The sequence below is a fragment of the Anarrhichthys ocellatus genome, unplaced genomic scaffold (assembly GCF_004355925.1).
Source record: "Anarrhichthys ocellatus isolate YVR2014 unplaced genomic scaffold, GSC_Weel_1.0 scaffold37, whole genome shotgun sequence".
NCBI classification, from domain to species: Eukaryota; Metazoa; Chordata; class Actinopteri; order Perciformes; family Anarhichadidae; genus Anarrhichthys; species Anarrhichthys ocellatus.
The window spans coordinates 4,543,173-4,557,351 of NW_022280067.1; the positions used below are offsets into that span (position 1 = coordinate 4,543,173).

Sequence of the window (14,179 nt, forward strand, 5' to 3'; positions counted from 1 at the left end):
ACAGATGCGGAGCGGTTACAGTTAATTAACCAACAGTAATTGGCAATCCCACCTAAAGACATTGTAGCGCTGCCACTTTTTTTTACTGCAGGCATCAACTGCTGCTGAAGTTTGGCTCCAAACCTCAGGAGGAGCTGCTCGAAATCAGGTTTCACTGTCTCCGTCACCCTAAGAGAGTTAAGGCTACAGGAACCAGCTCCATGGAGGCAAAGTGTTCATGATAACACTGGAACCTTCTATTTACCCCTCATCTCTGCTTTCACCGTGTTTATTCATCTGAATCCAGTGGTGGAAAATAACTAAGTATATCTACAAATGTGAGGTACTTGTGCTTTACCTGAGTATTTTCATTTTCTACTACTTTATACTTCTACTCCCCCGAATCTCAGAGGCAAATATTGTACGTTTTACTACTATTTGTAATACAGCTTTCAGCCACATCTCCTAAAAGTGACGTTCCAATACGACGAAACTGAACCCTAAAAAATAAAGATTAAAGTTTTTTATTTTTTTGTCTTTTTGGGGGATGGATTCTTTATTTTTTTTCGGGATTTATTTATTTTTCTGGCAGAAAAAAGTAAAAAAGAAAAAACTAAAGTGACACACTCGGTACCATTCTCATCCTCACTGGTGTGAAAAAAACTCCGTACCGTGATCTAACCGGATTTTTTGCGGACATCCATTGTTTTCACAGCATCTATGAAGTAACCTGCGATAATACGAGGGCCATTGTTGGTTTTGTATGCCTCTAGCCATATCCTTTTTCTCGAGAAGCCATCTATGCAACCACTGATACATATTCCATAATTTGTCGTACCCATCTACAGTTGTGTGAAAAAGTGTTTGCCCTCTTCCTGATTTCTTATTCTTTTGCATGTTTGTCACACTTAAATGTTTCAGATCATCAAACAAATTTAAATATTAGACAAAGATAACACAAGTAAACACAAAATGCAGTTTTTAAATGAAGGTTTTTATTATTAAGGGGGAAATAAAATCCAAACCTACATGGCCCTGTGTGAAAAAGTGTGAAAAACATGCAAAAAAATAAGAAATCAGGAAGGGGGCAAACACTTTTTCACACAACTGTATATGCCATACATAGTTTGGCCCATGGCTGACATACAGTACATACGCCATCTTAAGCGGTTGCGGGCCCGCAGATCTACCTCCGTTCACAAAGCCGTACTTAAGAAAGTCAGGATTGTACTTGCGCACACATTTAGACTTTTGGCACCACTGTCGTCTTCATTTTTTCTTTTTAAAAACTTAACCATAACTTCCGCTACAGGCTAGCGGCTAGCTGAGTGTCTTCTTCTGCTTATTGTAGCTTGTTAAACAACTGACTGACGCATTACCGCCACCAGGTGGTGGGAAGCTATATTGTAACTGAGCGTCTCATGGATAACAGTAATATCTCTGGTGTCTTCAATTGATAACCTATGCGGTCCCGCGGCCCTCGTGGCCCACAGGTGCAAAACTGAAAGTTTTTTGCGGCCCTCTAGGTGGCGCTTGCGGCCCAATCGTGGGCCGCGGCCCCATGGTTAAGAATCACTGACTTACAGGATCTGTATTTTTTCCTCACAGTGGCGGAAACGGGCTTCAATATTATATGAGCATGGTTCATCGAGAGTTAAAATATATTATTGTCAAAGCTACATTAACAGCAATCTTGTAATGTGTTTAGCTGCAACAGTGGACTGATCAAAATACTTTATAATGATATATAACATCTAACATTTACAAAAGTCACCAGTAATAGTTACCTTGTGTAGATTTGCATGTCGTTTTCATGTTAAGACTCGCGAGGGGATGAAGGGACCTGTGAGGACATCTCTATTTTATTTATTTTTTTACTTTTTTCTGCCAGAAAAAAAAAAAAAATCCACCCCCCCAAAAAGACAATTTTAATTAATAATCTTTTTTTTTTGTTTTTTTGCTGGCGAGAATGGGCTTCCATACAGGTCAGTTGGGTTTATGCAACAAAACTACTTTTGGTTTAGGAAAATATTGTGAAATCCATATCAACGTTGACTTCTCCTTTCACACAGCGGTCTCTTCTTTTTGCATTTTGCCTGAAATAAAATAGTGTAAAACACTAGCTAAAGCGAGGGAATAAGAGAAAGAAAAGGGGAGAGTTCATGTGAGAACCAATCGTTGAATGACGCATCAAAACACTCACACATGATTTATTTCTTTATCTTCTCGACACTGAAGTGGCAATTATCGTTCACATTACCTCACGGGTTTGAACAAATGCTTAACGCAGCGTTACCCGTCAATCTGCATTCACACAGCAGCAAACAACGGACAGGCCTCAGTATCGCCTCTGACAGGTGATTATTATCAGACCAAGTCACCTCCACCAGCTCACAAATGACACGCGTCATATCAGCTGTTTGGAGACGAGCCGTGCCGCCTGACGGCCCACCGTGACAGAATGTGAACATGCTCTGTGTTATCTCTATGTACACAGTGTATTATGTTATACTGCCTATAACGTCTATAATGCCCTCGAAGTGAATGTAAGCACTTATTAAACACGTAGAGTCATTTCATCGTGTTGTCAGAATAAATTCAGCTCCACTCTGTCCAGTAGTACCATTTAGTTTACCTTCATTCATTCCGCCTGACGGGTTGATGTTAATAGATTTATTATTGGTTATTCTCTTCTTGTTTTACCGTTTTATTCAGTATTGACTATTATTCAGTAGCGACTGGTGTTTCTATCCCACCAACGTGTCATTTCATTCCTCCAGCCGATGGAAACCAAAAAAACTCTAACAAATAGGAAAAAAGTGTAAATAAAAATATTTTACATTGATATTTGAACAGAAGGAATCCTATTAATTTAAATTTGTCTCTTATTTTTTATTTTTGCCTATCGTCATGTCGTCGTATTGTTTGTTGTGTATTTTGCTTGTGTTAAATAAGAAATGACTAGATCTGATAAGTCACTATGTCTTAAAAGGTTTGATTTGTAAAGCGAAGGAATAAAGGAAAGAACAGAAAGGAGAACGTATGTGAATCAGACATGTCAGACGTTTTATTTCATTCATATCATTGTTTCTCCTGCTGGTGGAAACTTGACATCAGAAAAGTGTGTAAAACAGAAACATGTTATACTGATATCGTACTCCTTTAGTAAAGGACGAATGAGACTGTGGACAACTACAAACGCTGACTCACTGAGAGCCTTAGATAAATGTCGGAGCAGATCAGCTGACTAACTGCAGATGGATGACTGCAGACTGAAGAGCCGTCAGCAATCTGAAAGTGAATCTCATTTCCATCAAAACAGCAATCTGACGGGTCAGAGATGAACTCTGAGAGAGAGCGATATTCTCCCAGCATGCATTGTTCCCTGCATGTGATTAAAGGATAATCAACCCGGGACTTAATACTTTCCATGATTGTCCATCATACATATTGATTCTGAGCACAGCCGCGTCCATTTCTTTGTTATCGGCTAATTAAACCCTTTAGCTTGTCTTAACTAATCTGTTTCCAGCATATTGACGACATCTTCAATATGACGTTATTTGTGGAGCAACTTTCATACAGGTTAAAAAAGAGACAAAAGCAATTTAGCAAAGACCAATGAAATGAAAGTATTATATGATCAAATTAATTAAAAAAGAGATCAGTAAAATAGAATAGAATGATACAATGTAAACGTCGTCCACCAGCTTCCTACCTTTAACTTGCAGTCCTTAAATGATAAACTAAAGCTCCATTCAGACTGGATTCATGTCTCCATAATAAGCTGTTTTTCATCCTCTCACCAGTATTACCTACTTTTTCTGTGATCCTTCTGTTGTTTAAGTCCTTTTTTTATTTTGTTAAAACTTGATTTGAACAGAGAAGGTACTCGTATGGACTCTTCATGTTCATTTTGCTTCCTGTTTTATTTTGTATTTTACTTGCCCCATGCTTCCTAGGTTGCTTCACTTCCTGCTATTGTTTACTTTCCCGTCACCTGTGTTCCATTATCTCATCAGACCTGCAGTACTTATACCTCCAGCTGTTCAGCACCCATCTGATTGTGTCAGTTCTTAGACAGTTCTTGTTTGTTCCTGGTGATTTACCTCAGCCTCTTTCTGGATTTTGATTATAGCTCGTTCCTTTTTGTTTTTCCCTATTCTCAGTGAGCTCTTTTGGTTTGTGGATGTGCCTTCGTGTATGCAGCGTCGACTATTCCGCTGACTGACGGTTTTGTCTTTTTTTCCCTTCAAGTTCTCAGTAAACTTTTAGATTTTTGTACTTCACTCTGTTCTCGTGTGATCCTTACATTTGAGTCTTTAGTCTGACCATCACAACCTTTTGAGACTGAGGACTCATTTCCGATGCAGTTTCATACATGCAATCATTTATAATCACATCATGCTGTATTGAAGACTTGAAACTAGAGATTGAGACCATAAACTCATGTTTACAATGTTTACTGAGGTAATGAATCAAGAGAGAAGTAGAGTCATTTTCTCATAGACTTCTATACAACCAGAGGAGTCGCCCCCTGGTGGTCATTAGGGAGAATGCAGCTTTAAGACACTTCGTTGGACTGAAATCGGCTCCAACAAACTTCAAACTTCACTTTTTATTTGCTCATTTCTTTATAATTTCTGCTGACACATCTTTAAAACCTCTGCTTGTTTTATGGGGATCTGCTGCAGAATCAGACAACCCACGTTGTCTCTGTCTCTCTTCGCCTGCTGTGTCTTTGTTGTCATCTGAAAACATCACGAAGAGATAAAAGTTTCACGCTGCGTTCTTGTTTTAACAAAACGAACCCCGTTGCACCTCGTTACTCCTCCCTCTCCCCGCTGAGGTTTGTCCCACTCAGAGGAGGAGCAGAGGGGCGGAGGTCATGGGGAGCGATTTGAGATTTGAATATGTGACAGACACGCCTAGCTGGAAACCTGTTGTCTGTCTGAATGAACTAGAACGCTCTACATAGTCGGTGTCTCCTGCCAGGAAAACACTTTTGGCAGCCGAAGATGAAAATCTGAAAGATGTTTTGTCCAGCATGTTGGATCCATGGAGACCCTTTTGTTGGCTTAGGCTGTACAGTGTGAAGTAAACGCCAAATAGTGTTCATCGCAGGAAACTCCATCAAGGCTAAAATGAAATGCTGCCAACTACAGAACCGAGGACGGAACATAAATCTGCCAAATTAACCTTCAACGGAGTCCATGCCAAGATAACGGGAACGTTAATGTGACGATAACGTGGTGATAAGGTGACGCACACTGGCCCAAAAACTCCTTTTTTCCCCAGAAACAATCCCCGTAAACACCCTAAAATAACTCTTTGTATCATCAGAATTTGATCTGTAAGGCTACAAGAGCTTATGATTCGTTCTGTTCCCAACCAGAACTCTACTGAGCATGCTCCATGGACCTAAAAAACACAGAACACTCTGATCAGACTGACCGTGTTTTAGCAGCCTAACGACTTTTTTGAAAAACGTCAACTCAAAGCAGGATATCTGGAGCTAGAAGACTTTACCAACTGTAGTCACTGTGATCTGAAAATGTGCTTGAGATTGTCCCGGTAAATTTAAACTGTACTATTAACTATTCGGTAGCGTACAGTTCATACCTTGTGCTAAGCTAAAGCTAGCGAGGTCAATTTTTCTGAGCTTTTGCTCCTCGGATAAAGGCGTCAACCAATCACGCTGTGCGGAACGGGTTGAGTTGCGCTGACATTTATTTAAAACAACACAAACGCTGTTTGGATCTAAACCAAAACTTTATTACTCCTTCAGCTTCGACAAAGGCAGCGCAGACAAGATCCACGCCTTCCGTTCTTTCACAATAAAAGCTCTAGACTTATAATATTCGCAGGGTAATGTGTCGTATTATTGTGTTGTTTATTTTTTTATTTTATTGCAAATATGTGCTCCCCAAACTTTGCAGGACTTTTATAATGGAGTATTTCACAATGTTACACACATTTTAAAAAGTATCTTACTCACACACACACACGCAGACAAGAAGAGTTACCCAACTCTCCCCACTCTTTCATTTACAGGTGCTCAATCATCCTGTCAGCTGAAACGACAGCTTTAGTTCAGTTTTCTTAATTAAATGCGACTTTTTAATATCTTTCCCCGGCTCGGACTCTGGAGGCCGTACGTCCCCCATCGGGCTCGCCACGGGTGAAATTAGACCATCAGGCTAAGTTAACAGCTACTGCCTCCACCATGATTAGAGATTTAACATCTCACTTGGCAATCAGACCACGCAGCAGACATTTGAAATTCTCACAGAGTTTCTGTGCAGCAATGGATGGGTTTTTTTTTAAAACATGGGGGAGAGTACCGAGAGATTAGGCGGAGATTTTCTCTTTTTTTCCTGCATAATTAATGAGGTGTTTTCTACTCAAAGGGCTTGAATCTGATGGACCGGTGATGGACCGAAGATGTTCTCAGCGGGTCTTGCTCGTTCTTTCTCTTAACCGGCTGATATAAAACATACATCAGGTAAGATAACGTGGCATGCATGGCTATAGCTAACTTAATTAGCTAGCTAGCCAAGATGACGGCCATGTTGGTGGCGTGCATTGTGTGAGACAAGAGATGAACTTCACTGAGCGGTCTCACACAAAACTGAATGATGCCGTCACAAACTCAAAAAAGTATTTGTCTCTTGCCTGTACTGTGTAATAAGGTCCCATTGGAGGACACCGGAAGAGGGCGGGACTTCACCTCTCTTTAGCTCCGGGTATCCAGCAGCAGTCACCACAATGAGAATAAAACACTAATGGAGTCCGACGCTCTTCAGAGAAGTTGAGGCATTCATTGCAAAAATCTGTCTGATCGGGGCCTTAGAGGTGTGTTTCTTTGATTGACAGGAGGTGTCTTGGCCTATCACATTCCTGCAGGGTTCTGCACCTGCCCAAAACTGAGACCCTGACCCGACCCCACTGAAACCAAATGGAACTGAGAATTTGAGACCAAGATGGATAGAAATGAAAATGAAATTAAAAAATAATCAAACCTCAAGCTTTACGCTGAACAAATTGCAGCAGAACTCTTCTTCATCAGCTCCACACACACACACACACACACACACACACACACACACACACACACACAGACACACACAGAGGCGATAATAGGTTTTGTGTTTGTGATTATCTTTCCCTGACTGCAGGTCTTTTTTCAAACACGCGCGTAGGCTTTGTATTCACCGTCGGTGTTTGTAACAGTCGGGGTTCGAATGAGCTTCAGATCTGCTGTAGTTATCAAACCCTGGGCTCTCATTACTCATGGGGAGATCCGCCCTAAAATAAGACATCAGCTCAGACAAAATGGGGTCAGCTGCTATTTAAAAAATGACTGACAGCATGAGATTAAAGTAATGGTGGATGGTGCAGTACAATGGGGACGGCTGTAAATGAGACACACTGAGGTCGACCACAAGTTACTGGACATCTGAGGAGCTTTTCATCAGCCGTCTGTCTTTTCAGCCCTGAGGTCTCCTCTAAATTACACCATTCTCTCGTCCCCAGGGCCCTGATCGATAGCGTATTGATTAGGCCCCGGGTACACTTTCCATGGCACAGTGAAGGGCCTGCGGCTCAGAGAATACACGGACATGATCACACTGATCACGGTCAGCATCCATACGTCCACCACACACTGAGGGACAAAGAGGAACAAAGAGAGGTTGGAGTGCAAATGTGCACTGAATGATATTTAAATAAAGAGTTCATTAAGTTAAAAGCTGCGCTATCATTTCTTTGGTTGATCTGTTAACCAGCCGTGACAGTGACGCTGGTATTGGTTTTACATTGTGTGTGTTTGTGTCATCATGGTTCAAGCATAGTCTGTATATAAGAAGTAGACGTCGTCATCGTGATGTCACTCATCGGTTTGTGGACTGAAGTTCGTCGTTTTCGCCGTCGCCAACAGGAAGTGACCATATCTGGACTGAGGAGGAGTGACGTAGAGATGCCGTATACGTCTCTGGTAGAGACCTGTCAATCACTGTGTAGCCCCGCCCTCGAGCATCCCCTGCTTTATGGTCTGTGTGACTCTAAATGGACCATAATGTACTAAATGAACATCATGCTGTATTGAAGAAGACTTGAAACTAGAGATTGAGACCATAAACTCATGTTTACAATGTTTACTGAGGTAATAAATCTGTTTGTTCTGCCTGAACACAGTGTACGAGGACACATCAGAGCGTCCGACCTCACTGAACCACAAAGCCATCTGGCTCCGTCTGATCCGCATCAGACCAATCTGAGGCCGTTTACACAGATCAGACGGGGAACCCAAACAACATGTGAGAGTCATTTCACAGGGAAACGCAGCAGAGGTCTCTAAGAGATGCCAGCTTGTTACTGGAAGGCTGTGACTTAAACCCTCGATTCACTGAGAGAAAGAAAAAGGAAAATGGACCATGAAAAGTTGATGACAGTGAAACTGTATCAACATGGTGGATATAACAGTAAAACAATAGAGGTAGAGGTCACGAGAGAGAAACAAAAAAGCAACAGAAGGTCAGAGAAAGTAAGAGCATAAGAGACACATAAGAAACAGAACAAAGTAACGGACATGAACACAGAACAAAAGACAAGTTAAAAGCGGTTGTGAGTATTTTAGGCTGCACACCAGAGGATTTTCAGGTCACTGCATCCGTGAGGTGATGCGAGTATGATGAGAGATGAAGGTGAGGTAATAAAACTGCCTCCCTGCTGCTGGTCGGAGGACTCAAACCTCCAGATTGATGCCAGCGACCCTGAGAGGCTTTTAGGTCTGAGGCCGAGAGACGTTCATACGACATCACTCGCACAGGAGAGATTCAGCCAGGTTCAAGGACCAGAGATCGTTCATCTGTTAAATCATTCAATGCAACTGCAAGTTGTGAAAACTCTACAGCTCTTACCTGTGTTCACCTTTCTCCTGATGTGAGCTGGTGTTGTCCTCACAGTGAAATATTTGCACATCTTACGGTTGAATGTAAAAGTGGATTCAGAGCGCTCCAGATAGTGTCTCTGCTCCCCACGTCTAGTTCAGCCCAATAAAATCAGGAGAGTGTGCTTTTAAAAGCTCAGTTTAATGGTTTTAGGTTGTTTTTTTTCTCCTGCAGACCGGTGAGTCACGGAGCTGGCGGCGGAGCAGCCATGACATTTATGGCGTGATTCAGGTGGAGACGAAGCCAGACGGAGAGATGTGAAGTCGGGGCCGCTCACTTAACTGAGTTTGGTCTCGTCCCACATTATGAGACGGTCGTCTGATGGCTGATGCAGACGGACATCAGAGGCAGTTTAGTTCCCTGAGATTGTGGATTTATGTGTTGTGTGTTTTTCAGCCTTTTTCTTCTCAGGCTGTTCTCATACGCCGTGCGTAGCTAAGCATACGAGAAGTAGTGCATTGTGGTGCATTTTGTAGGAATCACACTAACTCAATTCATATGTAATCCACGTAAAACTGAACCATGAAGCATTTGGGCCGCAAAAACGTCCTACAGAGCGGGTGGGAGGGGGGGTGGATGCGTAAAACAAAAAGGGCGATATTAGTGTCGCGTGTGAAACCAGAAGTCAATGCTGATTTATTTGTCTCGTAACTTTGGTACTTGAGTAACATTACTTCAGTAGTTGTTTGTGTGCATGTTGTGGTTTCCTGTGTGCATCTGTGTACAGACCTGGTGTGTTTTGGTGTGTATTCATCCTGGATGCATGCTTTTCTCTCTGCTGGTGTTCATCTGTTTGTGTTAAGATGCTTTTAATGTGTATGTCTGTGTGTCTATGCACGCCCCTGACGTGTGTGTGTGTGTGTGTGTGTGTGTACTTCACTGTGTGTGCACATGACTGTCATGTGTGTTCAGGAAATCAGAGTAATTCTACCCTCTGCCTCATTTAACACACATCAGTCAGTCTGTTGTGTTGTCGTGCATCATCTACAAAATGTAAATCAAAGAGACACGTAGCAACCAGGAAGAGACTCCAAATGACCCCAAAGACATATAAAAGGACTACAAAGAGACGCACAAAGACTACAAGGAGACGAAAACAACTAGAAAGAGATGCAAAACTGCTGCAAAGAGACAAGTCATCAGAGACACGAGAGTCGACCTCTAGCTCACCTGGTAGAGCGAGCTCCCCATGTCGGCTGAGTCCTTGGCAGCTGCCGGGGTTTGATTTTCTGTCCTGTGGCCTTTGCTGCGTGTCTCTCACCTCTTTCCTGTCGTTCTCCAGCTGCTGTAATAAATGCAATAACGTCCCAAAAAGATGACTATTAATGAAAAAGAGACACAAAGCAATGCAAAATGACCACAAGGTGACACAAAAACAACCACAAAGAGGGAAGTTAACGGGGACTTAGAAGCTTTAATGTGGAAATAACTCTTCTGATATTATTGTATAAGACCGTCATGCAGACGATATGGACCTTTTGTATTTGCATTGTCTGGACAAAACAAGAAGTTGCACCTGATGTCCTCAATAAATTCCCCCAATGATGATTTTTATGATGCTTATGTTCTAAATTGTGTTGTCATGTATGGTTGTTGATTTTACTCCTTGTTCAAAGCAAATTCCCCAAGAGACAATACAGGTTTTATTCATTCACTGGCATTATTATTATTATTATTATTATATTTTTACCCGTAAATGTAATAAACTCTTTGACTAATGTATTGTAAGTTATGTATAGAGTAGCGTAAGTATAGTTTAGTTCAGTTTAATTAAACTACTGTATCTCTGTTGAACCAGAGAAAACTTCACAAACCTGTTTCTCTTTTTATTGTTTGCCTTTTGTCGCCCCCTAGTGGAAAACACGCGCATACCAAGTGCTCCCTGATTGGCTTAGTTTGCGATGTGCTTTTCTCTGATTGGCTAGTACAATTTTCACCGTCTACAAAAGTCTTCCGTGCGGAAACACACACAGCTTAATGCTTCCACCGTATTATTTCACTTAAAATATATCAAGCAATTCAATTTCTTAGTCTTATAGTTAGTCTTATAAAATAAATAAATAATGATTTTTAAAAATAAGTAAGTGAACAATATGACCCCCCGGTTTAAGAAGTGCGGCAGCAAACGTCGGACGTGTGTTGTTTCCTTCCGGAAGATAATAGAGAAGGGACCAGCTCGATTTATGGAGTTTCGAAGAGGAAATTAGTTTTGAGAGTTTCTCTCCGAGGCTGTTTTGAACCAAACAATGGGGAACTTTAGAGCATTTCTGAGCGCACCGCTGGTCTTCTTGATTTTCCAATCGTATCTGGTGTGCTGTGATATAACGGACGGAAACACGGAGCATCTGAAGAGGGAGCACTCGTTAATAAAGCCGTACCAAGGTAACACGGCTCAGCTAGCTCGTTAGCTAACCTGCTGCTAGTTACACTTTTATGTCTTCCGCTGCGTTTTTAGAGGATATCAAGCGACATGTGCGACTTCTTAGCTAACTAAACTAACTGACTCTTGTGTTACGGCTCATTCATGCGGACTAATTGTACAACTAGATAGCTTAACATGCATGTATTGTAATGCAGAGGTTGTGAATTGTTCTTTAACCAAGGACCACCTAACATATGAAAGATACACAGATTATACCGGGGATGTCCTCATGTATGTCTCTTTGAGTTGACCTTTTTACACCTGTACAGTCTCAGTTATGTGAAATGTACGTTTGTGTTATAACGTTACATACAGAGATGATTTGATTAGATTAGATTCAGCTTTATTGTCATTGTACAGGTACTGAGACAATGAAATGCAGTTTAGCATTTAACCAGAGTGCAAAAAGCAGTTAAGTGCTGCACATTCACATATTAATATACGTAATAAAATATAGAATACACATAGAATGTATGATAAAAGAGATTTTCTGCATGTTTCAGTTTATTTGCAAATTACTTAACAACTAACCCAGCATGTTGCTTTGTTTTAGAAATGTAAATAAAATATTATAGATATGTTATATGCCGTTCAGGAGGGTGTGGCCCTTTAACGACTACATTTGCAGACCTCTGATCCACGAGGCAGTTCGTGCTTCTGTGGTGAGTCTCAGCAGGAAGTTCTTTGTAACTGAAGCCGCTTTATCACTGCACTCATCTCACCGTGTGCTGCAGGGGGCTGGAACTGTTGCAGTTATTCAGGTCGAGGCAAGAATTCCATTATAATGTAAATATGTGTTAATGACAACACGTGCAGAGCGCCTTCAGCATACAGAAGTGTTTGTCAGGACGTGTCCTTAGAAGTGCACGTGGAGGGAGGTGTGTCTGTTTAATTCAGCATCTGCAGATCAGACTCACAACTAGGGATGCACCGGCCTGTGGCCTTGTTAGGTGGGACACTGAGAACGGTTTATATACCGGATCTGTTCGTCAAACAAACGACTTGATGAAACATGGATTCCTCTGATCGTGTCCGGTTCTCTCACGCGTTCGTCTCTCAGGTGTCGGCAGCAGCCCCAGCAGTCAGTGGGACTTCTGGGGAAGCACGTTGGTGACGAGCTCGTACGTCCGACTCACTCCGGATGAGAAGAGCAAGCAGGGATCCATCTGGAACACTGTGGTGAGGAAAGACTACAAACATGGCTGCTGTCCCCGTCTGACTCTGATGTGTTTGTTTATACACAAGTCAAAGCTACTCCAGCCTTTGGTTGAGAGCACATGTTTAAGCCACGCTCTCTTTATCGACCTACATTTAGTCTCATGTTTATATTTTCTCTCTTTCTTTGAATGGAAGATATGTATAAAAAACTAATAGAATATAATTACAATATAAAAAGTTTTGTTACCTCACATTAACTTTTGGTGGATGAAGGTAAAAAATATGCAACCCAGTAATTAAATATGTTTAATTTTATACCTGATAAACATTTGCGTATTATATTCAGACAGTGTCCTGGAATATAAAATCCAATGCTCTATGAAACCTGTTCTGGTTCTGGTCTACAGCCGTGCTACCTGAAGGACTGGGAGATGCACGTGCAGTTTAAAGTTCATGGGTCAGGAAAGAAGAACCTCCACGGCGACGGCCTCGCTGTCTGGTACACTAAGGACAGACTTCATCCAGGTAACGTTCACGAGTTAAACCCACCCAGCTTGATCTCACTTCAGGTCACGCTGGACCTTCTTGCAGCAACGAGTCAGAGTTTGCATTTACCCAAAATGCAATTCTCACCTGTCACCTGCAGCTCTTCACAGACCCAGTTCCCTTTTTCTTACCCGTGTCATATTTAGATTAAAAACAAGTAAGATTGCACTTCCTGCTACTGCGCCACAATAAAAGACTTCAAGAAGCTCATTGGTTGAAATCTGTCACATCATAATTTACAGCAAAGCAAAGTGTATCAAAACAAAGAGGCTGCTTTCTGTCGGATCAATATACGAAACTTCTAGAACAAAGTCTGGACCATGTAATACATATTTACTGAAGTACTAAAACCTTAACGTAGTGAGACGGCGTTCTCTCGGCTCACCTGCATGATGACGAGGTAAAGGTGAGAGCGCTGCAACTCTGAGAAAAGTAAATCTAAAGTGAAAATGAACGCTCATCGTGCTCACTCCATCAGAAAGCTGTTTTATTTTTTAATGTCCAGATGTTTGTGTCGACCCTCTCAGCTTCACTGCTGACCACAGGAAAGTGTCTCTTGTCGTCTGCTCATGTGTCGCCTCATCTCTGCCTCCATCCTAGGCCCTGTGTTTGGAAACCAAGATCAGTTTCTTGGCCTGGCTTTGTTTGTGGATACCTTCCGCAATGACCTCCATGGGATGGATGTAAGTGTGTGTGTGTGTGTGTGTGTGTGTGCAGCTCGAGGCGATTGACCGGCTTGTTTCTTTACAGGGCCTGTGTTTTCCAACAATGCTCTCTTCCACGGGCTGGCCGTTTTTATAGACACTTACTCTAACGATGACGCCACGGATGTGAGTGGTTTGCTCAGGTTTTACTCGTCAGCACGCTGTTTTTCTTAAACTTTGAATCGGCATGTCGTCAGAACGTTTTAAGCATGTTAACGTTTGCAAACCCCACAGAATTAATTTGCCATATTTTCACGTGTTTGTCTCGACTTTAATGACACAAGTTATTGTCTTTAAAGGAGGTTGTTTCTGTTTCACCAGAACTTGTCTTGTGAATTATGCTTTATACTTTCACATTGCAGCTGAACGTGTCCAGTTCTGTCTAACCTCTCATGGGAGACATATCCTCTGATTAATAA

The 14,179-nt window shown here is 41.8% G+C and overlaps 1 protein-coding gene across 2 annotated transcripts in view; it reads left to right on the plus strand.

Annotated features, from left to right (window-relative positions):
* Nucleotides 1-11,105: 11,105 nt before the first annotated feature.
* The window catches only part of LOC116394116 (vesicular integral-membrane protein VIP36), a 4,119-nt gene continuing 1,045 nt past the window's right edge, over nucleotides 11,106-14,179 (plus strand). The window contains exons 1-4 of one of the 2 annotated variants that reach the window (XM_031866946.1): nucleotides 11,106-11,312; nucleotides 12,413-12,531; nucleotides 12,918-13,035; nucleotides 13,807-13,886. In XM_031866946.1, the coding sequence (XP_031722806.1) occupies nucleotides 11,177-11,312; nucleotides 12,413-12,531; nucleotides 12,918-13,035; nucleotides 13,807-13,886 (453 nt within the window). In that variant the 5' untranslated portion in view covers nucleotides 11,106-11,176. Of the gene's footprint in view, nucleotides 11,313-12,412; nucleotides 12,532-12,917; nucleotides 13,036-13,656; nucleotides 13,740-13,806; nucleotides 13,887-14,179 lie in introns of both variants that reach the window. The other variant, XM_031866945.1, reaches the window with a different exon arrangement.